The following is a 23,596-nucleotide window of genomic DNA, read 5'->3' on the forward strand; positions in this document are numbered from 1 at the left end:
CTCTAACGACAACACCTCATTTATAAAGAAGGTCATGAAACTTTTAGACAATCACTATAACTATAGAGAGATTCAATTGTACTAGTAAAAATTTCATGAAAAATAGAGAAAAAATTATTTTGTTTCATTTTGTTTTTCTTCCTTTATATCTATTCTATTTTTTGACGATTTTTAAATTTTCACATAATTATTTATGACTATAAAATTTTTAAAAAGAAAGTACTCTATTTGAAGTTTCGTGAATATTTTAATAGTAAAGACGGAGGGAAATATTAGAGGGTATTCCAAAAATTAAAAGTACCGCCATATCCACGCTGGCAATCCTCGTACCTTTATTTCAACCAATTAGAACACACCATACGTTACTATATATATAACTCCACTCCCTCTATTTCTCCGTATCACATTTCACCATCTTCCTTCTCTCTGTCTCTGCAACTCCGAATCTAGGGTTAGGGTTTTTTCGTAAGAGAAAAAAAAAATGACTTCAGGTGCTGGAGCAGGTAAAGGCGGCGCCGGAAGAGGCAAGCCAAAGGCAACGAAATCGGTTTCTCGATCTTCAAAAGCCGGTCTTCAATTTCCCGTCGGTAGGATCGCTCGTTTCCTTAAGGCAGGAAAGTACGCTGAACGTGTCGGTGCTGGTGCTCCTGTGTATCTCTCCGCCGTCCTTGAGTATCTCGCCGCTGAGGTAATTTATTTTGCTAATTTTTGACTAATTTATGCTCAAAGCATTCTGCATGTTAGTGAAATCGTGTTTATCCTAGTTTATTAGTGAATTTTTTAACAATTAATTGATAGATTTCATAATTAGCTGAAATAATTTAATTGTTTCTGCATAAAATTAAGCGGTTTTACACAAATTGTTGCACATGCTTGATTTTTTTGTATAGATAGTTGTGAAATGTTGTTTAAGTATTGTTAATGTAAATGGAATTCTAAGTTTGTAAGGTTTGTGTTAATTTAGGTGTTGGAGTTGGCTGGGAATGCTGCTAGAGACAACAAGAAGAATCGAATTGTGCCTAGGCACATTCAGTTGGCTGTGAGGAATGATGAGGAGTTGAGCAAGCTGTTGGGTCATGTTACCATTGCTAATGGAGGTGTTTTGCCCAACATTCACCAGAATTTGTTGCCTAAGAAGGCTGGATCTGGAAAGGGTGATATTGGCTCTGCATCTCAGGAGTTTTAGATGTAAATGGGTGTTGTGTTTTGGGAAGTATTACGAGAAAGGAGTAGAACTTGTTATGTAATATAAAAATACCCTTTTGTTATTCTGTTATTCAATGGTATGAAATGAAAAAAAGGGCAATGGCCACCTGCAGTTTTGGTTATAGATGTTTTAGTTCTTGCTCATTGCAATTCTATGCTTTTCTTTGTCGATACCAACTTTTCTGATTTTGATTAATTGAGCTTCTTCTGTGCCTTTGCTTCAATTTGTTATTGAAAGCCTTTGTGTCTAGTGTTGGATGCAGAAAGCAGAGCTTGCTGTACCCATCCCAGTACACAATCTACATGTAACGTGCAACAAAAATCAATTTCATTTGAAACAAGAGTGGTATTTTTAGTCTATCATACTGACCAAAAGAAAAATAAAGATTAATATGAAGTCATAAGTAGTATAGCACTCATATGAACATATTATGTTGCCAAAGTTGGCATATCAAAGTCTATTGAAATAGCAAACACGATTTGATAGCACTTGAGATTGTGTTGTCTTTTTTGCAGTTTTTGTTGGTCAAAACTATGTGGTATGGTTCGACAACTATCATTTCTGAATTATTTGGCCCACTCATGCAATGAGATCAAGGGTACTTCCAATAAGAAGTATATTGGATTGTTTCATTTCGGGGTGGTTTTTAATTTTTGTCCATGCTTCTCATTTAATATTTTGTCACAATGAACCTCCAATCCCCAAATTAGAGCATACAATACGCATAATTGATACAAGAAGCCTGGTCAAGGGAACTTGCCAACACTGTCAACCACAAAAGTAAACCTCCTCCTGGGTACAAAACAGATGAGTTCCCTCATCTTCCACCTTGATAGGATAACATAATCTTGAGATTAGCTAATACCTCGAGGTACCATGTGACGTTCAAAAAGAATTATTCAGATCATATTCGAGGAGGGAATTTATGTCTTATTTTCTTCAACTATTAGATTTATAATTAGGGAAAAAGGACAAATATACCCCCGAACTATCATAAATGGTATGCAGATATCCTCCGTCATACTTTTGGGACACTGATGCCCCTGCCGTCCAAAAACTAGAGCGTATATACCCTTCACTCTAACGGAAGATTAAATAGGGACACATGGTACAATCTTATCCATCGATCTGATGTCGGGTCGGTGGATAAGATTATGACACGTGTATGTCCGTTAGTATAAAGGGTATATGCTTTAGTTTTTGGACAATAGGGGTACCAATGTCCCAAAAGTATGACAGAGGGTACCTACATACCATTTACGATAGTTAGGGGATATATTTGTCTTTTTACCCTTTATAATTATGAAGAATCACAAAATGTGTATCATACTTTTACTCTCATATAACAAAACCAGTACAATTCCATACGTAGGGTCTGAGAATGATATAATGTACGTATATGTTGCTACTGTAATAGAAATTAGTTCTTGAAGCAGCAGTTCGAGCCTGATGCATGGCACTATCATATATGTAAGTAGCAGATCAATCTCAATCTAGTACCATCTACAAACATTCAAGGGAAGTTGGAGAAGATTTGCTAAATGCTTTGTCACGACGAACCTTCAAGTCCCAATTTAGTCATACAAATCGATAATAATAAGCAATTAGTGAGCGGAAACAAGATCATAATAAACATATGTCTTGCTCTCTGGACATGGAAATAACATTAGAACATCATAATGAACATTGTGAACAGTTTTTATCCGTTAGAAAAATTATACGAGACTGGAAATGGAAGAAACACCATGCTTCTGTAACAGCTTCATCATTTCAATCTGTGGCATCAGTATCGGGTGGATTTAGTTGTTCTTAACATCAGCTTTCACCTCCTGAAAGATCGATAGGACACAAAAGTTAACAAAAAAACACCTTCCTGATACGTAATGACATGTGAAAGAGGAGAAAATTTAGCAGGATGGATTAATCGTTCTTAATAGCAGCTTTTACTCCCTGAAAGCTGAACAATAGAAATGTAAACACCCTACTTATCTATCATGATCTGTAAATAGTAAAAGTGGGGTATCTGGTAAGGTGCAACACATATGACTGTTCTCAAGCACGGGTCATACACAAACACAAACTAAAACGAGAGTTACTTTCCTTGTTTATCGCAAAAGGATAGTTTTCATTTCACGACAATGTGCATTGAGCTCCTGTCATCTAGTATGCATAGAACATGAGCAAATATATGGTAGTTACATTATTTAAAAAATAGCCAGCATGAGGCAGAAGCTTCCATCCTTTCACCAACAACTCTAGTACTAATCAATATGCATCTTTACAAGTCCTTATTCTCTTGTCTTGATAAGTCTCATGAAAGACATCCTTAATATCTTAATGTAAACAAAACAAACGGAACCATGGCATCAAGTTTATCAAAAGGTCAAGATTATTTACTTGATCTAGAGAACATTTAAGATTGTCAAATAAACAGTTGTGTCAATGACCACATATTACTTGAGATGCATTAAAGTAAGGTACTAGTTTCTTAACTTTGACAAACCATGAAATTTGAAAACTCAGAAAGTTATTAATTTAAAGAGAATTCGCAAGACACAAGATTACAATGTCATCAGTAATGAGTGATGGCTACAAGAGTTCTGTTTTAAAAAGAAGGTGTAAACACTTTCCCCAGCTCTGTTTAAGATAAAATAAACTTGGTAAGTGAATAGGATTCAGACCTCCTCTTAAATCAGGATTTATTTCTCTCCTTATTCCGCTAATATCTCTAGTCCTACAGGTGGATTTTCTCGTCTCAACTGTCCTTCAATGACAAGTAAATCAGATAACATGTAAGCAACAATGGAAACCACCAAAACCAAATATTATATCTGACCTTAAGTTTTATTACATGTTAAGTAGTTCCTTATCAAGATTCACTATAAAGAGGATTAGCAATAAATCCCCTAAAAATCCTGGCAAAGACTATGCCTAGTGTTATTGGCGCATTCATATTGCATGATTTTCATGTCCCTGATGCTCTTTATCTTACTCTATCTAGAGGGACATCACATTCCCTTAAAACACCAAACACTACAACCAAATAACTATCACAAAAAGAAGTTATTTCATGAAAATATGCAAAAAGGGAAAGTACAAATAAGATCTCCAAGCAGATGTGCTGAGAGGATGTCCGTAAAATATGGGACTGTTTCTCTATATTTGAGAAAGAAACAGAAAAATGTATAGCGTGGAACTCTTACAAGTCATTAGCTACAACATTGTCATTCATCTGAGATTCTGCATCTTGTTCTTGTTCTAAGCTTTATTTGTCCCGAAAAGCGGGGCACAAACTAGGCTTTCAATGTAGATGTTTGCCGCATTACAGTAACCAAAGTTGATAACCTTAAGATATCTGATAGGTTCATCCTCTGGATTGTGTGCAGTTAAAGTCGATCTAGGCACAAGCAATATCTCACCTTTGTTTGACATGCAAAGTGTTAAAGAAATAAAAGGAGAAAAGTCAAAACACATTAGGAGAATATTTGATGGAATATGTTTTTGTCCAAGACTCTTTAACTCCATACTCTTTCAAAACCCACATATCTGCATGACTCGTCGTCATAAAGTTACGACTCATAGTCTTATAGTTACAAAACACAGACAGATCACTTCCCAACATTTCAAGCTTCAAAGAAAAGTTTTTTTTTCCATAGTCAGGCTGCTCCACCTTTCCCCATCTCTCATCAGCCAAATCAATTGAAATGATGTTCCCGTAGTTACGAAAACCACCATTCATATCATTAACCCAATGAAGCTTCCCATTTAAAAACTTACATGGCTTAGTTAATTGCACCACTTCCAGAATATCCCCTTTAGTTCTCCAAGAATTGTTCTTTAGACTATATATTTTGACCTCAAGCGGATAACGTGTGCAACTACAACGCACACCTACTACCTTATAATCATCACTGAACTCATCATATCCAAAACCATACATGACACTAGTAATTCTATCGAGACGGGAACCACCACTTAATCTAAGTCTAGAATCAGGCAACTTCCTGTACACTCTAAGTGTTGGATTCCATAAAACCAAATCATTATCCTCAATGTCAAGACAAATCAATCCATTAACCGAACCCACAATGCAAACCCTTAGTTCCGGGTTTTTCAAGGGATAATTCAAGTCTAATGACTCAACCACAGAATCATTATGTAATGAGCTAACAGAACATTCCCTAAGAACGTGTTGTTTGATGTCCCTAGAAGTGAGCAAATCCCTATTCTCTGTCCATACAAGCCTGTGGTGTGTGTGATCTTTGTTTTTAGCAGCTACACTAAGATGGGTTTTGACAAATTCAGGGCTACGGATTAAAGTACACCATGATTTCGAAACACACCTGAACTTCAAAAGGGTCTTAACAGAAAATCTTGAGAGGATATCAACGATGAGGTCTGTTGGCAGGGTATACATTGTAAAAATTGAATCTTGATGAAAAATTTAGCAAAATAATTTGTGGGGTTTACTCTGTTTTGTGAGTTGAAGCTGAAGGGAGACAAAACTTTGAGAGTTTCACAAAAGAGAGGAGACTACTAATTTGTAAAAGCCACAAAGCTCGTCTCTACAAGAATCCTTCTACTCGAGTATTTCTTTTGGGCCAGGAGTTTAGTTAGTTTTTTTTACCCTTTGTTTGTCTGAGCTTTTGAATATTTGAAATTAAAGATATTTTGAATATATAAAAATAATCTTTAATTTTAAATGTAAAAAAAAATATATCAGGTAGAAAAATTGAATTGAAGAATAATATATTTTATAAATAGATTAGAAGGAAAGTGAGAAATTCTTTTGCTATGATCTATGGATTTTTTTTAGATAAAAATTTATCCATTCTTTTAAATAAATTAAAAATCACAACTACTAGAAACAGTTTTGCTGATTAACCAAAAAAAAAAGTTTCAATAGGATTCTTCAATACAAAATCAAAGAAAAAAAGATGAAATGGTTCTTCAAGACAAGTAAAAGATTTATAATAATGAAGAATCACAACATGTCCATAATCAACAAATTGGTTTAACTTACTGTGTTCCCATCTTAGCAATGCTGAAATAGAAATAACATTTGCACATCACAATAAACATTGAGAATAGGGAAACATCATACTTCATCATTTTGATCCATGCCATCAGTAGGGGTGAATTAGTTGTTCATAACATCAGCTTTCACCTCCTGAAAGGTCAATAATAGGTTACAATTAAGAAAACGCCACACTGATCGTAATGACAACCAATGACGGGACCAGGATTCAAATAGCAAAAAGTAAACATACAAAGAAGCCAAAGGATTTAAACATAGATGACAAGTAAAAGCAGTCGAGGTTCAGAAAACAGCGCAAGCAGATTATCCACACAAAAAACATAAATAAGGGGAATGCTATGCTTCATCATCAAGAATCAAGATGCATGCAGTAAGCAGTAGATCGACTAATTGTTCTTAATTATAGCTTTTACTTCCTGAAAGTTCAACTATAAAAATGAAAAAACCCTACTGATCTGTCGCAATACACGACTGTCTTCGAGCACAACCTTATACAAAGACCAATTAAAATGAGAGTTGCTTTTCCTTGTTATCGCAAAAGAACAACTTTCATTTCATGAAAATTTGCATTGAGCTCCTGTCGTCTAGTATGCCTATAACATGAACACAAATATGGTAGTTACATTATCTAAAAGATTAGACGACATGAGGCAGTAATTTCATGTTTCCTCTAGCTCCACCAACGCTAACAATTTTTTCACACAAAAGCTTTCATCCTTCCACTAATTACTCTAGCATTTATACTTTAGTTACATCGATATCCATCTTTACGAGTCCCTGTTCTCTGGTCTTGATAAGTCTCATGAAAGACATACGTAATATATTAATGCAAAGATAACAAACAGAACCATGGCATCAAGAGCATCCTAAGACCAAGATTTTATTTTTACAGGGATTAGCTATTATCTTCTTTAGTATTTTCTTCCGTTGCTTGATCTAGAATACATTTCCGATTGTCAAATAAACAGTTGTGTTAATGACCAAATAATTACTTGAGATGCATCAAAGTCACAGATTAGTTTCTCAACTTTGACAGACCATGAAATTTGAAAACTCAGAAAGTTAATATTTTGGTGCATACTTTATGAGACACAAGATTACAACGTCATCAGTTATGAGTGACGACTACAGCAATACTGTTAAAAAAGGTATAAACACTGTTTCCAGCTCTGTTTAGGATAAAATATAAAAGAAACTGGAAAGTCAAAATTATTCACGCAAACTCTGGGCATTGACATTGCATTATTTTCATGAAAATATGTAAAAAGGGAAAGAACAAATAAGATCTCCAAGCAGATGTGCTGAGAGGATGTCCCTAACATATGCAACGTCTTTCTCTATATTTGACAAAGAAACAGAAAGGTATAACATGGAACTCTTACAAGTCATTAGCTACAGTATAGTCATGCATCTGAGTTGTTGCAGCCTTCATTCTTGTTCTGTACTTTGTTCATTCAGTAAAAGGGGACAAACTAGGCTTTCAACATAGAGGTTCACCCCAACACAGTGACCACATGGGGTAACATTTGGATATTTGATAGGTTCATCTTCTGGATTGTGTGCCATTAAAGTCGATCCAGACACAAGCAACATTTCACCTTTGTTTGACATGCAAAGTTTTCGAGAAATAAAAGGAGCATACACATTATCAGGATACTTGACGGTATATGTTTTTGTCCAAGACTCTTTAACCCCATATTCTCTCATAACCCACACATCCGTCTGACTTCTCATATAGTAATAAGACATAGAAAGATCACTTCCCACCACTTGAAGCCACGCAAAAAAGTTTCCTCCTGTATAGAGGGGCTGCTCCAACGTTCCCCATTTCTCATCAGCCAAATCCATAGAAATGATGGTCCTCTCCTTATGATGAACACCACCATTAAACCCCCCAACCCAATGAAGCTTCCCGTCTAAAAACTCACATGGTTCCATCAATTCCACCCCATCTGGAACATCATCCTTATTTCTCCAAGAATCACTCTTTAGACTATATATTTTGACATCATTATGATGGAAATCGTATTTTTTTTCAACGCAAAGCACACCTACTACCTAATAATCATCACTAGACTTGTCATTTCCAAAACCATATATGACACCACAAGGGATACCATCATAACCCTCACTTACTTCAAGTTTAAGTCTAGAATCAGGCAAATTTTTGAACTTTCTTATCGATGGATTCCATATAAATAAGTCACCATCCCCAATAGCAACACAAATCAAACCATTAACCGAACCCACAATGGAAATACCTTGTTGCGGTTTCTTCATGGGAAAATCCAAGACAAATGGATCAATTACAGAATGATTACGTAAAGAGCTAAGAGAATAATAGCTATGAACGGGTCGGGATTCACCAGAAATGGACTCATTCCTGACTGTCAAAACAACCCTGTGGTGTGGGTAATCTTTGTTCTTAACAGATAAACTAAGATGGGTTTTGACAAATTTGGGGCTAGAGATTAAAGCAAGCCAAGATTTCGAAACACACCTGAACTGCAAGAGGAAATTGACAGGAACCCTTAACAGGATTTCAACTATAAGTTCTGATGGAAGGGTAGGCAGTGTAAAAATTGAATCTTTCATTGAATTTGATGAAAATTTAGCAATAAAAGTTTGTGAATTTTCTCAGTTTTGAGAGTTCATTGTTGCATGCCATAGAAGACTGCATACTGAGAAAGCCACAAAGATTGTCTCCCTTCTAGCTGGATGATGATTTGAAGATTCTCTTTTTGATTAGATACTCCATTCATTTAAAAAAATAATACACTAACTTATTTCCTTTTTAATGGTCAAAAAAATAATCTTTTTTTTAATAATATTTCGGAAAAGGGTCAAAATTGCCCTCGAACTATATGAAATAGACTATTTATACCCTTCGTTATATTTTGGGATCAAAAATGCCCCTGTTGTTATCCTAAGAGACCACAAATACCCTCAAGAGTTAACACTCCAAATTTTTGTTGACGTGGCAAGCCACGTGGGACTAATCCTTCCACCTAAGCGTTGTCAATTAGGATTCACTACAAAAGAACTAGACCTTTAGCGGCAACAACAGTCGCCACAAACGCCCAGAAAATCGTCACTAAAAGTTTTTTACATTAAATTCTAATTTTGTGTTTTTTTCTTCATTGTTTTTAAAAAACCAAATATGATATCGATTAAGTAGGAGTTTGAAGACACTATATGTTTTATTTTTATGTCATATGTAAATGTATAAAATGTACAATGATGCATTATATATATATAGTAGGAGATCTGAATTGAGAAGTAATTTTGATTATTTTTCGTAATAATATTGGATGTTTTTAATATGGATATTGCAAGTTATTTATTTTAGAAAATTAGATCGCAATCGAAAATTAATTATCATATTTTTTTGTTGAAAAAATAGGTTTTACTAGCGAATGGTTATTGGAGCCTTAGTCGCCACTAAAAATCACTCATAACCTTTAGTGGCAATATTTTCGGATTTTGTGGAAAGTCGCCACTAAAAGTCAAGTTCATTTGTAGTGAATCTTAGTTGGCAATGCTTAGGTGGAGGGATTAGTCCCATGTGGCTTGCCACGTCACAAAAAAATTGGGGTGTTAACTCTTGAGGGTATTTGTGGTCTACTGAGATAACTGCGGGGGTATTTTTGATCCCAAAATGTAATAGAGGGTATAAGTGGTCTATTTCGCATAGTTTAGGGGCAATTTTGACCCTTTTCCGATAATATTTTAATTTCAACTTTTTTATGTGACTTTTAAAAGCAATAATTTATTTTCCTTTTTAGTCTGTTTTTTCAAAAAAAATAAAAATAAATTTGATAATATTTTAATTTCAAATTTCCATGTGACATATATGTTTAAAGCCACAACATTAAAAATTACTATAACTTATTTTTCTTTTTAGTCTGTTTTTTAAAAAATAAATTATTTTTTTCTTTTTTGTAACATCTTAATTTCAACATTAAAAGACATTTTGGTACATTTAACATTTAATTTAGGGATACAAAATTGAAATTTTTTTCTTTATTTTTTTAAATTTTGTATCAAATCAAACTAAATCATTCTTTTTAAAATAGAGGAAGTGTATAAAAAACATTTAAATTACAATTTAAAAACATTGCAAGTTATTACAAATATCATACAAAAGGGAAGGTCATTGACAACTTGTCTTATCAAGTTATCATATCAATCGGCTAACATATTATTAGTAGTCTTTACAATATTCTTTTACTTGGCCAGCTGAATTAAAATACATCTTGATATGTCACATGATATAGCAACTACAGAATCACGCTTCATAAAAAGCTAAGAGAAGTATTGAAAACACCTTAAAATTAATGAAAATTTAAGAGTGTATTTCACTCATGTGGCAAGATTAGGAGTTTTTTTTAAAATTCAATTAATTAGAAAGTGATTTTAAAATTATTCATAGTTGGAGAACAAAACTAATAATTCACATCAAATTTATGAGTATTTTCATTACTTTTGTCATCGGTTGATTAGGGAAGGTTTCTTTCATCTTCAAGGCTCTTTTGAGGTGTGAAACAACACTCCCTCTCCCTCTCTCTCTCTCTCCATTTCAATAATAGATAAATCCAACATGAGGAGTCAAAACACAAAGCGCATCTGGTGTAGTGGTATCATAGTACCCTCCCACGGTACTGACCGGGGTTCGATTCCCCGGATGCGCATTTGTTTTTTTTTATTGGCATTTACTTGCACGTTTGCTTGTTCAGTATTCAAAAATAAATTGTTATTTTTATTTATCATCTTAACATATCAAGAAAATATAATTATTTTTTCATTCTCAATTATTTTACAATGATCTTAGATTATAAATAATCAATTAATATAAGTATTGTGATAAAATTAGCCTACCCCCTTCATTTAATTGCCCAAATCATGCAATACACATGTTGTAGTAACTTCAAGGAAGTTATCCCTTCATTTAATTACTCAAATCATGCAATAAATAAGTTGTAGTACCTTCTAGGAGGTTCTTGACATATATGGGGTAAATTGGCAAGCCACATCATCTTGTTACTTTTTGCTAAAAGTTCAATGAATCCACGTGACTTATGTATCTTTAGAGGCCCAAAATTGAATTACGTGGCTCCTAAAATATCCACCCCTTTTGTCTTCTCCCTTTCTTAGCACACTATAAATGCCCACCAACTTTAAGCAGTATGGTTATATCAAAGTGAATTAATAAGTTTGTTCACTAAATAACACTAGTACTTCTACACCTTTTTTCAACTCTTGAAAAGTAAAGCATTTTCTCTTAGGTAAAAAAAAAATATGACAACTTCATTTGCCATGCAATCCATAATATTGGGAAGTCCAGTTAAGTTGTCACAAAGTAGAAATGGCTTGAATCAGTTTGTTCCTAGCTGTTACTTGCCACGCCTTCACAGGAGTTCGCATCTTCGTGTTAAGTGTATGGCTGAGGTCCGCGCATAAATCTTAAACTCTTTTTTTTCATATTTAAAAAATAAAAAAAAGTTTTTTCAGTTTATGTGATATTTTTTTATTTTTCGAGATTCAAATTATGTTAATTCGAAAAATTGCAGGAGGGTGAGAAGTTAGACAAATCTTCAACCCCTTTGACTGATTCTGCTGCTACAGTTCCCAAGCCAACACCTGCTCCTTTTGCTAAGGTTGGTAGTACTATCTTTTTCTTGAAAAGTTCACTTAGCTTTACTTCAAGCATATTTTTTAGGTTGATTTAAGATTTCCAATTTTTCTTGAAAAGTCTAGAAGAGCATTTTTCGACCATAACATTGATGGCAAGTTTTTTTTTTTAAAAAAAAATAAACTAATAACTTGAGACATTTTTTAATTCTTTTTACTCGTGTTTTTTTATGTAACAGGCAAAACCAAGCACCAATTTCTCCGATATATTCTCATTCAGTGGCCCGGCACCTGAGAGGATCAATGGTAGGCTAGCCATGATTGGATTTGTAGCAGCCATTGGTGTGGAGCTAGCCAACGGTGCAGATTTATCTGCACAGTTATCAAACGGTGGATTATTATGGTTCTTGGGGTCAAGTGCATTGCTAACTTTGGCTTCACTAATCCCATTGTTCCAAGGAGTTACTGTCGAGTCTAAATCTGATGGGATTATGAGTGCTGATGCTGAGATTTGGAATGGGAGATTTGCTATGTTGGGATTAGTTGCTTTAGCTTTTACTGAATATGTTAAAGGAGCTGGCCTTTTCCAAGTCTAAGTATATAAAATGAATAATAATAATAATATAAAGTTTATATTATTACTTTTAAATACTTATTTGTTGGTCTCTTATTTGTGTTCAGGAGTGTTACCTAATTCACATGAATACATACATACACTGATCACTAACAAAGTATCAATGACAATTTCAAATGCTAAACCAAGTGATGGAATGATCGTAGTACCATCGTGTATCATATCATCCAAAATGTTCGACAAATGCAAAAGGGTAAAAATATACCGGCAACAGTGTACTATTGACAACCACAAACTTGTATAGTATCACTTCATGTTGAACACTTACCCAAAAGGGTAAGCAGATTAGCATAATTGCTTCTTCAAAATTGATATAATGGGAGTTATTTTACCTAGTAGAACTATATTAAAAGCCTAAACTTGACCAATACCTTTATTTATTATACTGGTGATATTTCAATTCACTCAGCTGTAAGTAAAAATCCTCTACTCTTAAGTTATGAACAGAAAAGAATGACAAGAATACATATCTATAGATACATGTATGTATATACACAGCGTAGTCTTCTAGGATGATAATCCGTCAAACTGGCACCTCTATCTTTAGCTCATTTCCTTTCATGTCACCTTTCTGAGGCTTTTCAGCCTCCTCGCCAATATTATCCTGTTTCAGACAGGAACGTTTCAGTGAATGATTACTCAAAAACCATGATAATCAGAAAACTACTTACCAGTAAAAGCATTAAAAACACTTCAACCCTTCTAAAACACACACATCATGCTCGACATTAATGTCAAGTAAATTTAAGTTGAAACTGAAGAGAGACCAAACAAATTGTTTTGAAATGCAATGCCGAACAAACTCCCAAGATGACATAGGAGGATCCTGAAGAAACATAAAATTTTAATCTTTTTTTTTATGAAGTAAATGGACGTAGAATTTTAATTTTACGGGGGATCATATATGTGATATTCCACAAAGACAAGCTTGTGTCATCTTTTGTGGACATAATATTAACCATGCTCGCTGACATTTTTTAAGAGCAGGAAAGCATATAAAAGATGGCTTTGGACATGTAAATAACAACCACAAACAGAGAGAGCGAGAGAGAGAGAGCGACGCACTTGTAAATACAAAAGAGAAGGCAATAAACAGAGAAAACCAGTGTACATAAATCCAGGCTCAACAAACCACATTAATTCAGTCAACAACAAACCACCGTACTATGGAAAACCTTCTAACATGGTCAAGAAAATATCCTGACATCCATCTAAATCCCCCAGCCCAACCATAGACCATACATAAGATGGGTTGAATCAAGTACAGTAAGCAGGCATACTTACTTGGAGAGGAAGGTCAGCCGGGAAAAGATGTATGCTGCCAGGAGAAAAGTTGAGACCACTGCAGAAAATAAAGAAAACAAATGAATTACAAATTGGGAAAATCTACATCACAACCACAAATGAAATAGGTATAAGAGGATAAATCCACTTGTGCTGTATATGATTCAATCAATAAATGGTAGATTACATGTTTCAAAACAAAACATTGAGAAAGACAAAGATATAAACTTGGAAAAGCACATGGAATTAAAGGATACTCTAACAAAGAGCATGTGTTTTACGATAAAAACCACCAACCTCCGAGACAACACCAGCTGCCACACATATGGAATGAAGAACTCCTCAGGATGACTCTCTTGTTCATATGTGAAACGCAATTGGGTAAACATCTGTTGTCAACAAATATGATAATCAGATACAATGAAGTCATCATAAGTTGGCATAACTATTAAATGAATTAGCATTCTACCTTTAGTCCGTCAACCCTCCAAGATCGGCAATTAACAATAATCACTTGCAGTACTTTCTCTACAGACCATTCCCCATCCATCTTCTGGGCATCCATGCGACTGTTGAAGAAGTCCAAAACCTTGAAATAACATCACAAAATCATAATGCCTTCCAGACTACACTACTGAACTGTTTTCAGTTAGTAGAAAGTAAGTCCTACTTTCAAGGAACCCCTTTTCAAAAACATAGGAACTGCAAACACACAAAAGAATAAGCATACCATAAATATGTTGTCAAGCAGTTCATTGAATCGTGGATGACTTTTGAATGGCTGAAAAACTTCCTGCCTGTGCATAATTGCATAAACAACCTGCCAGTTTTGGAATGCAATTAATAAAAGCTGCAACAAGCAACTTATCCTCATGAACAAACAACTATAGATGATCGAAATTGCTGATACCTCAGGATTCCGCGGCAAGGAATAGGTCAGAATAGCATTTAATATCTCAAGAACAATTCTTAAGAAGTCGGTATAAATATGCAGCTCAGCTGCCTGCAAAAATATTTGAAGAACTTTAATGCTATCACGTACCAATTATGCTAGATGAGAGCAATTAATAAAGAAAGTGGAAATGATGCTAAAGGCCAAGTGTGAAGTACCATGTCTTCTTGGAGACTATTTTCTTCCTTTGATTCACCATTGGGCACATGCATCTTATCATTTTTCATCTCTGCCAATTTGTTGTACCTACATTATAGAACAAGATCAAAATAACAATCAATCAACCAAATTTTTTTTATAACTCACTGGTAAACACAAGGAACAAGAAACTTACTTGCGTGCAAGCATGTCAAATAGGCTCACTAAACGTTGTGATGCATAACCACTTAGGCGATGTACATGAGGTGCCATATTAGCTAAAGTTGCAAGGCAATTTGTATGAAGGTAAACATCCTGTTAAATGCATCAGAAAACACATGCTTGAAGTCGGCTTTCATGGTTTGATCAACTTCATCATGAAACACACCAACAAATTACCAATAAAAGAGAAACTTTATTGGTAAAGAGGACGAACTTTAATTATGCACCCCATGCTCAAACAGAAGTCAAGGATCCATTTCATGAAGTTGTATTGCTCTACCCAAATTGCTCATTACAGCAATTCAAGTAGATGTATCAGTAGATCACTAAAAATACTGCCTCATGACAGTATATTCTGATGAGGATATATGTAACAGTTAAGAGTGTAAAATATATGTATGGTGGAACTGCCAGAAATATCAAGAAGCAATTTACCTTCCCACCCAAGAAGAGATAAAAGAGATAAGGAATAGTAGAGAGATAGAACATGAAATAAAGAAAGTACAATAATAAACCAACAGACATTTCATATCATACCCGCAACTTAGAGAGGTTGTATTTCACCGTCCTCGTCAAAATTATGACCATAAGAGAACCAAGAGAGGTCTGATGAAGAACGCGTTCTTGGTACCATGGAACACTGGGCAACACCTGCAGAAAGATGTAGAATTTAGATAGTCCAGGCTTACATGTAAAAAAGGCGGAGAGATCTTTATTTACCAGTTTATGAATGCTGGCGTTGAATGAGGAATCTTGGCTAAGTATAAGAAGGATAATCAGCACCATATATATCTGATTGGATGTCCTCCTAGGTGCATTATACAGTGTTTCGAGCAAAGGCATCAACTGTTGATTTATTCAAACAGACAGTAAGATTCTAAATTCTAACTGAAGGGGCAAAAAATTATATTCAACAACGCAAGAACAGTTGGAAAGTGAGATTCTAAAAAAGGAAGTAGGAAACTGGATAAGAAAAACGTGGAAAAAATTCAGTATCTGCTAATGGATAACCAAGTATCTGCTCTTCATCAAAACAAAAAAACAACCATCTGTTAATAGATAACCAAGGATCATAGTCCACATTATTATCAAGACCTCAATTCCATAAATACATCAACTTGCTGCGCAAGCAGTTGCAAGAGATCAAACTACGCCTAGCTACACTTTTATTGCTTGATACTCTCCTTATCCATCATGTACACTCTAGAATCTTGATTTCCTTACACAGTGATTGGTGGGAGTGATATCCACAAGCAACTGTCATTATTCAGTCAGAAATAAAAATATAACATAAGCCATCATATTTTACCAGTGTATCCAGATCAGTCCGCACCAACACATACTCAAGAAAATCTGAATTCCCATGAACGAGTGAATAAAGCAGAAGTGCAGAAGTCTCATCAGCCAAGCACCTGAAAACATAGTTGCAAGCCCACTCACTCATTACCAGAGCCAAATGATGTATGTGAACAATTGTATCATCAAATATACAAATATACAAATAAACATATTTTATGCCATCAGATCATTACATAGAAGTAGGCAATGCATGTTTAACACACACAAATTTGCAACGAAGAGGACTGATCATTTTAGTAGAACCTACCTTCTGTGAAGAGGATCCAGAAGACAGAAATCTTCTTTTTGCATTGCAAGATTACTGCACAGCTTTAGGACATAGTTTTTGACATTTTGGGTTTAAAGAAGGCCACACCAAGAGCCATATTGGAGCTTCTACAAGGCTGGCAAAGAAGAGTCTGAAGGGTATACATTCAAGAGTTTGGAATGAAATACCAGTAAAAATTTGGTGGATCATATGAAAAGAGAGCAACTCACGAATTTTTTAAGACAGAGGACAATCTAGTCTTATGTTCAATTGTATTTCTTAACTTTAGCTTTTGGACCAGCATGGCAGATTTATATGATTGTCACAATGTAGAGTCATGATCAACTTATTAGTTCTCTACATAATCTGTGAGAACTATTTCTATGCTACTCAATTGTTCATACCAGCATACCATTTATGCTGAGAAGTTTATAAAATTTCACCTTACTTATCAGGAAAAAAGAAGATCATAATATGGAAGTAGTATTAAGGGTATTTCACTATGAACAGACCAAACGGATTGACTAAAAGCCAAATAAAATATCTTCTCTGCCACGGGGATGTAGAAGGTCACAAATAAACTCCTTGTGCATAGCCAATTTTCATATTAAAATAGGAGCTACTATCGTACAGTGTAAGCAACTTTTAGTTGTCACCTTGGATCAACAAGTGAGATAGATTAACACTTACATGCCAAGGGTATCAAAAAGAGAAGCAAAGGGTAATCTCACAACCGGACCACCAGGTGCATTTCCCTCAACATCAACACGATCAACTGCTTGAGAGAACACAAAGAAGCTTAGAATCATGAACAAAATTCATGAAGTAGCCAAAGGGATACCAGAACGGAAAAAGAATCGTTCTAACATTCAATATCCCGAGCATTCTCAAGGGCCTTGCAGTAAGGATTCTCAAAGAATGATTCTTCCTTTGGTAGTGAATCTGGACTGCTGTAGTCAATTTTATCTTTGAAATGGTCCATGCCAAGACTCTTGCGGTAATGAACAAGGATGAGTAAAATATTAAGACTGTTGTCTGCCAATGGGCTTCTGGAAGCTTCATTGCTTGAACTTGCAAAGAAATTCAATGGCAGCAGCACGAGATTTGCTGCAAGTCAATGGAAAAGGCAGAAGCTTCAATGAGAATGATAGGACAGCATAGTGACTAAACAAAAGGCCTAATAACTGAATCAATTGGGGATGGAAGGATTCAACAATGACTACATAATGCTGCATACATGAACAAAAGAACAAGAATAATTTTATACAATGGATATTTTGGGGATGTGGCTATAAATAGCCAAATAGGAACCAAACTTGTGCTAAGCAAATAAATATAAAGATCATACAAAATGCAGATAGGAATGGATGTGGGTAAAAGGGAGGAAGGAGATGAGCTACACACTAGAGAAAGGGGGGTTAATAAATCACTTCATCCTACCCGCAACAGAGCCAACTCTCTGTAAAACTCCAGGACGATATCCTTCAGAAAATATATAATACGATGAAGCCTTCAGAGGGAAACGCGGCCGCGTGATGTAGTTAACAAGGAGCTTACGTATAGCCAGATTGACCAAAGAAGTTGGCTGAAGAAAAAAATTATATTCAGAAGTGGCTCATGACTTGCCAAGGAATTTGCAGCAAATACTAAAGCAAATAGATAAGATTTCAATATTTTTTAGAGATATCTACTGAGAGAAACTAATGATGACCTGAGACATTGCTGCATCAAAGAAAGGATGAATATCATCAGCTCCAAGTGATGGCCCAGAAAGAAGCTGAGTTGATAACGCAACAAGCATGAAATTAAGCAACTCATAGTGTAGAAGATATGTATCAGAGCTGTCACAAAAACCACACAGTATTAGGAAAACAACTGGCAAGCTATCAGAGAAGATATTTGTTGCACAAAGCTCAACATACCTTACATCTACCCTGCCAAGAAAATTAAGCACACTATTCACAACAAGATGCTCAATACTCTGTTCTGTAAAAGAAAATGAAAGAGGAATGGTGGTAAGAGTAAGGAAGTAAAGGACTTAAATTCCCGGACAGATCTGAACATAAAGATTAAAAAAAAAAAGTGATTCCCAAATGTAGGAGACTCAACCAGATCAAAATCAGCAAAGAACAGTTTATGAAAGCTACCCCCACTGAAATAAGCTCTATAAGAGACACAAGTTAGAATCTGGAAGAAATTGTTGGTCACTACTAAGGTATGGCTCAACTTCAACTACCGAAATCAGCGCTACAAGAGATATGAGTTAGAACCTTAAAGAATCATTGGTCATCACAAAGGTATTGCTCAATTTCATCCATAAAAAAGTAACAGAAAATTTCTTAATTTACCCTAATGTAAGTCCAAAAAAAAAATTGCAGTACAATTGGAGACAACCATTCGAGTTTTTCATAAATTAGACTACACAGTACACACTGTTTTGAACAGTGAATATGATGCTTAGAAGCAAAGACACTATTATATCTACCTTATAAAATAGAAAAGGAATCCACGATTAGATCTTAGAACAATCAGCATACACATTCACTTTGTTTAAGTCATAGTGGTTGAAATACTGTAGTGATCACTTAAGTTGCTACATACTCCAATTGCCCTCCCACGCACAAAAGAAAAAGAAGATATATTCCGAAGAGAGAACAAAATTGTAAAATGAAAGAGGAATATAGATAAGAAAATCAGAGAAGTCTCACTAACCAAAAATGAATGAACCATGTTGTGAATGCATTACCTTTAGGGACATTACTTGGAATTTCCTCACTTTCATTCAGGGACATGTATAGATCTTCAAAGTTGTCAGTTTTAGCATTCTCAATGAGGTGCTTCAGAAAAACAGATGAGACGTAGACTGCATTGAGAGCTTTCACATAAGCTGATGAAGAAGCATCGGATGTAGAAACACACTCTTGCAAGCACCAGGACAGGTGAATTAAAATTTTGGCAAGATGCCTTGTGTAGCAGTTGTTCTGAGCTGCAAGAAACAGCAGATGGTATTAGATGATCATACCAGTGAGCTCATCATCCCACATCCACCCCCACAACAAAAGAAAAAAAGAGATGGAATAAACGTCGAAATAAATTATTCCCACTCATGAGCAAGAATTGGTTCTAGAAAAATTAAACAGGGAAGTTATAGAAAGAAAAGACACAATAAGAGGGTCAGATAAAGAATTCATATGGTTAGTGCCAATAGCCTGCTGATAAGTCATAAAAGATGAAAGAGCGACATCTTACAACTAATAACTATATATCAGCAAGAAAATACTTACAACCCAATATGCATAGCATGAGGCGTAAAACATGAAAAGTAGAACGAGTACCATGTTTCACACTCTGCTTTACCTAATTCTTTCATGCTTACATCATTTTATCAAAAATAAATAAAAATCTAAGCTTTAAATAATGTAATATGGAAATTAATACCAACTACTAAGTTCATTATTCTTGAAAGCAGTCGTCCGCATGATAAGGAAGCACAAGAATGCAGAAAAGAGAGTACAATTTTTACTTGCACAACATTGGAAGGAAGTTAGCACTCTCCATAACTTGAGGCCTAAGTAGAATTACCTAATTTTTGCACTAGTCTTCAATAAGAAAAAGATTTATCAACTTAAATAATTAAGCAATTTGCATGAATCTGTTCAAAGTTTCCGGAGTAGAAGTTCTTCTTGTTTCAATAAATAACTCCAGGGAAAAAATTTATGTGCTCCAGAGTAACTTCACCAGGGTAACTGATCTTCAATTTTGTTTCTACTCTCTATGGGAGAACTTCTCCTACTTTGTACTCCTATCCAATGACAATTCTCATTTTTTTACCTCCCTTGTTCTATAGATTACTACGCAAGAATTCCAGATATACTTTTTCAAACAGAGAATTCCAGATATACTATCACTTTCAATGTAACAGAAATCAAATGCATTTCTAGGTAGTCCGTGCTCTAGCTACATCTGAGGCACCGCACAAGCTTGACGCAAGACCTTTTTTTGCGTTATTTTCCTAATAAAGGTGAAATTTTATTAAAAAGATGCGTTATCTAAAACATATAATTAAAAAACAGGGGAAACTCCACAACAAGATGCAGACTAAATAGAGAACCTTTCAAAAAGGTATGGTTCTCTACAAAAAGCACCCAACCTAGGGATGCTACTTCCCAAATCTCCTCCTATTTATCTTTTGTATTTACCCCGTAGCGTCAGGTCTTTCACTCCGTGCTAGAAGTCATTGTATTCCAAACAGATCCATAACGCACACTAAAGTTTGTCTGACACCAGAGAGTAAACACTTTCTTCGGTCATCTTTGTTACTTTGAAAATAGATCAGAGTAAACATCAAAAGAACGTCTGGTTCATCCAATAAAATATTTGTCCCCTTCCAAATTTTGTGTTGATCTACTAGTAGCTTATGGAAAACCTTTATCGTTTCAAGACTTATCAGTATATGTAGATGGATATGTAAGAAGCCATATTATACTCAACATTCAAATTAAACTGCACAGTGTTCCTCCAAACTCCTCCAAACTCAAACAATAATTAACCAAACTTAAAATTATTCTCTCTCCAAAACTTTCAGTTCGTTTAAATTTTACAAAGGTCGATTGGAAGATTTTGCTCTTTAATTGGAGATAATGATCCCCTTTTTGAAGGAAATTTAGACATGGAAATTACATTGCAATTTCTTCCATTTCAAACCGATACCATAATCCATTTAAAAATCTTCATCAGAGTTTTCTTTCTCCGGCTCTTGGGAAGTGCAAATGCACCAAAATTTCAGAATCGAAAGACCATTGCATTTAAAAAGTTCTAAAACATCATCTGAGGAGATCAATGGTACAGAGCATTTTTCTGTTGACATCTGACGTTGTGACCACTTCTAGTTTTAGGATTGGGAGACAACTAGGCTACTTTCCACATTAAATAGAGTATGCAGGAGCACAAGAATACTTTGAGTAGAGCTCCACAAGTGGCAAATTTGATGGCTGGCTTCAGACCTAACTGCCTAAACAACTAGTATAGACACTAAGCATTTGCCAAATCCTCAAAAAGAGTCAACTATAGATTTCGGCGAATTTAAAAAACAGTGGTGAGAATCACATGCACGTTATGATTTTTTTTTTCCTTTTCCATTTCTATTGGTGTAGGCACTTCCAACCTATGTTGGTCGGACTCTCCAAAAATGTTGCCTCACCCACGTCGGATTCTCTAACAATGCACTATTTTTGCAGGATCCAACACCTGATAAATTACCTCAACAACAGTGACGGAAATTCACTCACTCAATTTCACCAATTTACATACAATGCGTATTATTTAACTATCAGACTACCACGGAAAGCTGCACAGTAACTAAACCTAACATATGAATGTTCTAGCAACTTCCATTCATCAATAGAAGTTTCTACACGACATTACAGATACTCGTTGCCGCCAACTAACAGAACCTAATATATGCGAGCTAACTTCACAATTAAACTACATCACTTTTCCTTTTCTATTCACCAACAAATCTTACTAATAAATAATCAAGGAAATAAACAACTTTAAAAAATAACAGATAGTTAGGTACCAAAGTGTAGGCAAGCTTGCTGAACACGATCCGAAGACCAATGAAGATTAAGAGGAAGCTCTAGAAGCTTCTGCCAGTAATCAGAAGCAAGAGGAAACGATTTCTCGCCAATAAATGCTCCAATTAGGTACTCCTCTGTTTCATGAGGCCTCGAACCACCGCTAAACCTCGGCGTTGACGGTACTCCCCCCATTCACACTACTCCGTCCGTCCGGCCGACACAGAAAACTAAACGGTGCAAATATATCTACACCGACTTTTCTGGAATGTTGTAGTACCTTCAGAAGTGCGAATTCACGAGATCGTAGAGAGGTTTCACTGGCATTTTGCGATGAAAAAATTGTTGGAGCTGTGGATCTGAGAGAAAGGACAGTAGCTTATGAACGAAGAGAGAGAGAGAAACAGAGGACTTTTCATAGCAATCTCTTTTCGTTTGGGAATGGTAAATGAGATAAAGAAAAAACTTGAAATTTTAAGTGATTTACAAAATTGCCCCTTGGAGTTTATTTAATTTGGATAATCTTTCATTCAATGAATTGGAAATATTTTTTGTCTATATTAATTGAAACTAGTTAAATGATAAAATGATTCATGTGAAAAGTCTATAAATCTTTATTCCACGAATTTAAATTATTTTCTTGATGGATTAAAAATAAGTTGTAAAATTTATAATTTTAATATTTAATTGTAATTCATTCGTCAATCTGAGTTAAGATATATTTTCAAAATTAATATGAAATATAGTGATTTTTATACTAAATTCTAAGGTAAAAAAACGCTGACTGACATTAAATATCTGATTGCAAATACTTGCAATAAGTCATTTAGCATGAGATTTTAAGTTTTAATTTTGATATAAATAAAAGTTAATCATGTCGACTACACAAGTTCCTATCTAGGTTTTAAGCCAAGATATGTTCCTCCTATAATTACAATAATCAGTATCTTCTCATTCTCACCCTTGTCATGACCCGTCATGTTATCACGTTATTTAGTTGCCACGAAACATAAAATTATTTATGTGAAGCCTTACATTAGAAGAAGAATAGTCCTTAGTAAAATATTCTCGAGATATATAAAGAATTCTGTTAAAGACCTTAGAATTTCATGAATTTACATGCAAAACTCTTAAATCATTTTAGCTGTGTAGAATATTTTAGAATATCAGTTTATTTGTAAATATATGTAGAGACTTGCATAACAATTATTATTTACATATTAGTGCCTAAGTTAGTAGAATGAATAAAGGACATTCATTTATAAAAATCATCAAACAAAAAAATCAATCAAAATTTCCTACAATACA

At 34.8% G+C, this 23,596-nt stretch overlaps 5 protein-coding genes and 1 non-coding gene across 6 annotated transcripts; 3 read left to right on the forward strand and 3 right to left on the reverse strand.

The window, feature by feature from the left end:
• The first annotated feature begins 397 nt into the window (after window positions 1-397).
• Window positions 398-1,197, forward strand: LOC125839657 (probable histone H2AXb). Its single transcript, XM_049518651.1, has 2 exons — window positions 398-688; window positions 965-1,197. The coding sequence occupies exons 1-2, from the start codon at window positions 482-484 to the stop codon at window positions 1,184-1,186; spliced, it is 429 nt and encodes a 142-aa protein (XP_049374608.1). The 5' UTR covers window positions 398-481; the 3' UTR covers window positions 1,187-1,197.
• A 3,473-nt stretch (window positions 1,198-4,670) lies between these two features.
• On the reverse strand, window positions 4,671-5,624 carry LOC125839435 (F-box protein CPR1-like). Its single transcript, XM_049518408.1, has one exon. The coding sequence runs from the start codon at window positions 5,622-5,624 to the stop codon at window positions 4,671-4,673; it is 954 nt and encodes a 317-aa protein (XP_049374365.1).
• Window positions 5,625-7,673: 2,049 nt separating this feature from the next.
• On the reverse strand, window positions 7,674-8,840 carry LOC125839436 (F-box/kelch-repeat protein At3g23880-like). The gene is made up of 2 exons (XM_049518409.1): window positions 8,323-8,840; window positions 7,674-8,238 (listed from the first exon to the last, which is right to left on the reverse strand). Exons 1-2 carry the CDS (start codon window positions 8,838-8,840, stop codon window positions 7,674-7,676), a joined length of 1,083 nt encoding a protein of 360 aa, XP_049374366.1.
• A 2,025-nt stretch (window positions 8,841-10,865) lies between these two features.
• On the forward strand, window positions 10,866-10,936 carry TRNAG-CCC (transfer RNA glycine (anticodon CCC)). Its single transcript has one exon. It is a non-coding gene; the product is annotated as a tRNA-Gly (tRNA).
• A 503-nt stretch (window positions 10,937-11,439) lies between these two features.
• LOC125839586 (early light-induced protein, chloroplastic-like) lies at window positions 11,440-12,481 on the forward strand. Its single transcript, XM_049518576.1, has 2 exons — window positions 11,440-11,693; window positions 12,116-12,481. Exons 1-2 carry the CDS (start codon window positions 11,544-11,546, stop codon window positions 12,470-12,472), a joined length of 507 nt encoding a protein of 168 aa, XP_049374533.1. The 5' UTR covers window positions 11,440-11,543; the 3' UTR covers window positions 12,473-12,481.
• Window positions 12,482-12,788: 307 nt separating this feature from the next.
• On the reverse strand, window positions 12,789-22,708 carry LOC125839548 (uncharacterized). Its single transcript, XM_049518536.1, has 18 exons — window positions 22,291-22,708; window positions 19,459-19,698; window positions 18,635-18,698; window positions 18,424-18,553; window positions 18,153-18,297; window positions 17,580-17,819; window positions 17,403-17,487; window positions 16,416-16,518; window positions 15,827-15,952; window positions 15,644-15,757; window positions 15,081-15,199; window positions 14,905-14,992; window positions 14,705-14,797; window positions 14,525-14,614; window positions 14,264-14,383; window positions 14,092-14,183; window positions 13,795-13,852; window positions 12,789-13,114 (listed from the first exon to the last, which is right to left on the reverse strand). Exons 1-18 carry the CDS (start codon window positions 22,481-22,483, stop codon window positions 13,034-13,036), a joined length of 2,181 nt encoding a protein of 726 aa, XP_049374493.1. The 5' UTR covers window positions 22,484-22,708; the 3' UTR covers window positions 12,789-13,033.
• Window positions 22,709-23,596: the final 888 nt, after the last annotated feature.

The sequence above is a fragment of the Solanum verrucosum genome, unplaced genomic scaffold (assembly GCF_900185275.1).
Source record: "Solanum verrucosum unplaced genomic scaffold, falcon-dt-bn FXZP01000306.1, whole genome shotgun sequence".
In the NCBI taxonomy this organism is placed as follows: Eukaryota; Viridiplantae; Streptophyta; class Magnoliopsida; order Solanales; family Solanaceae; genus Solanum; species Solanum verrucosum.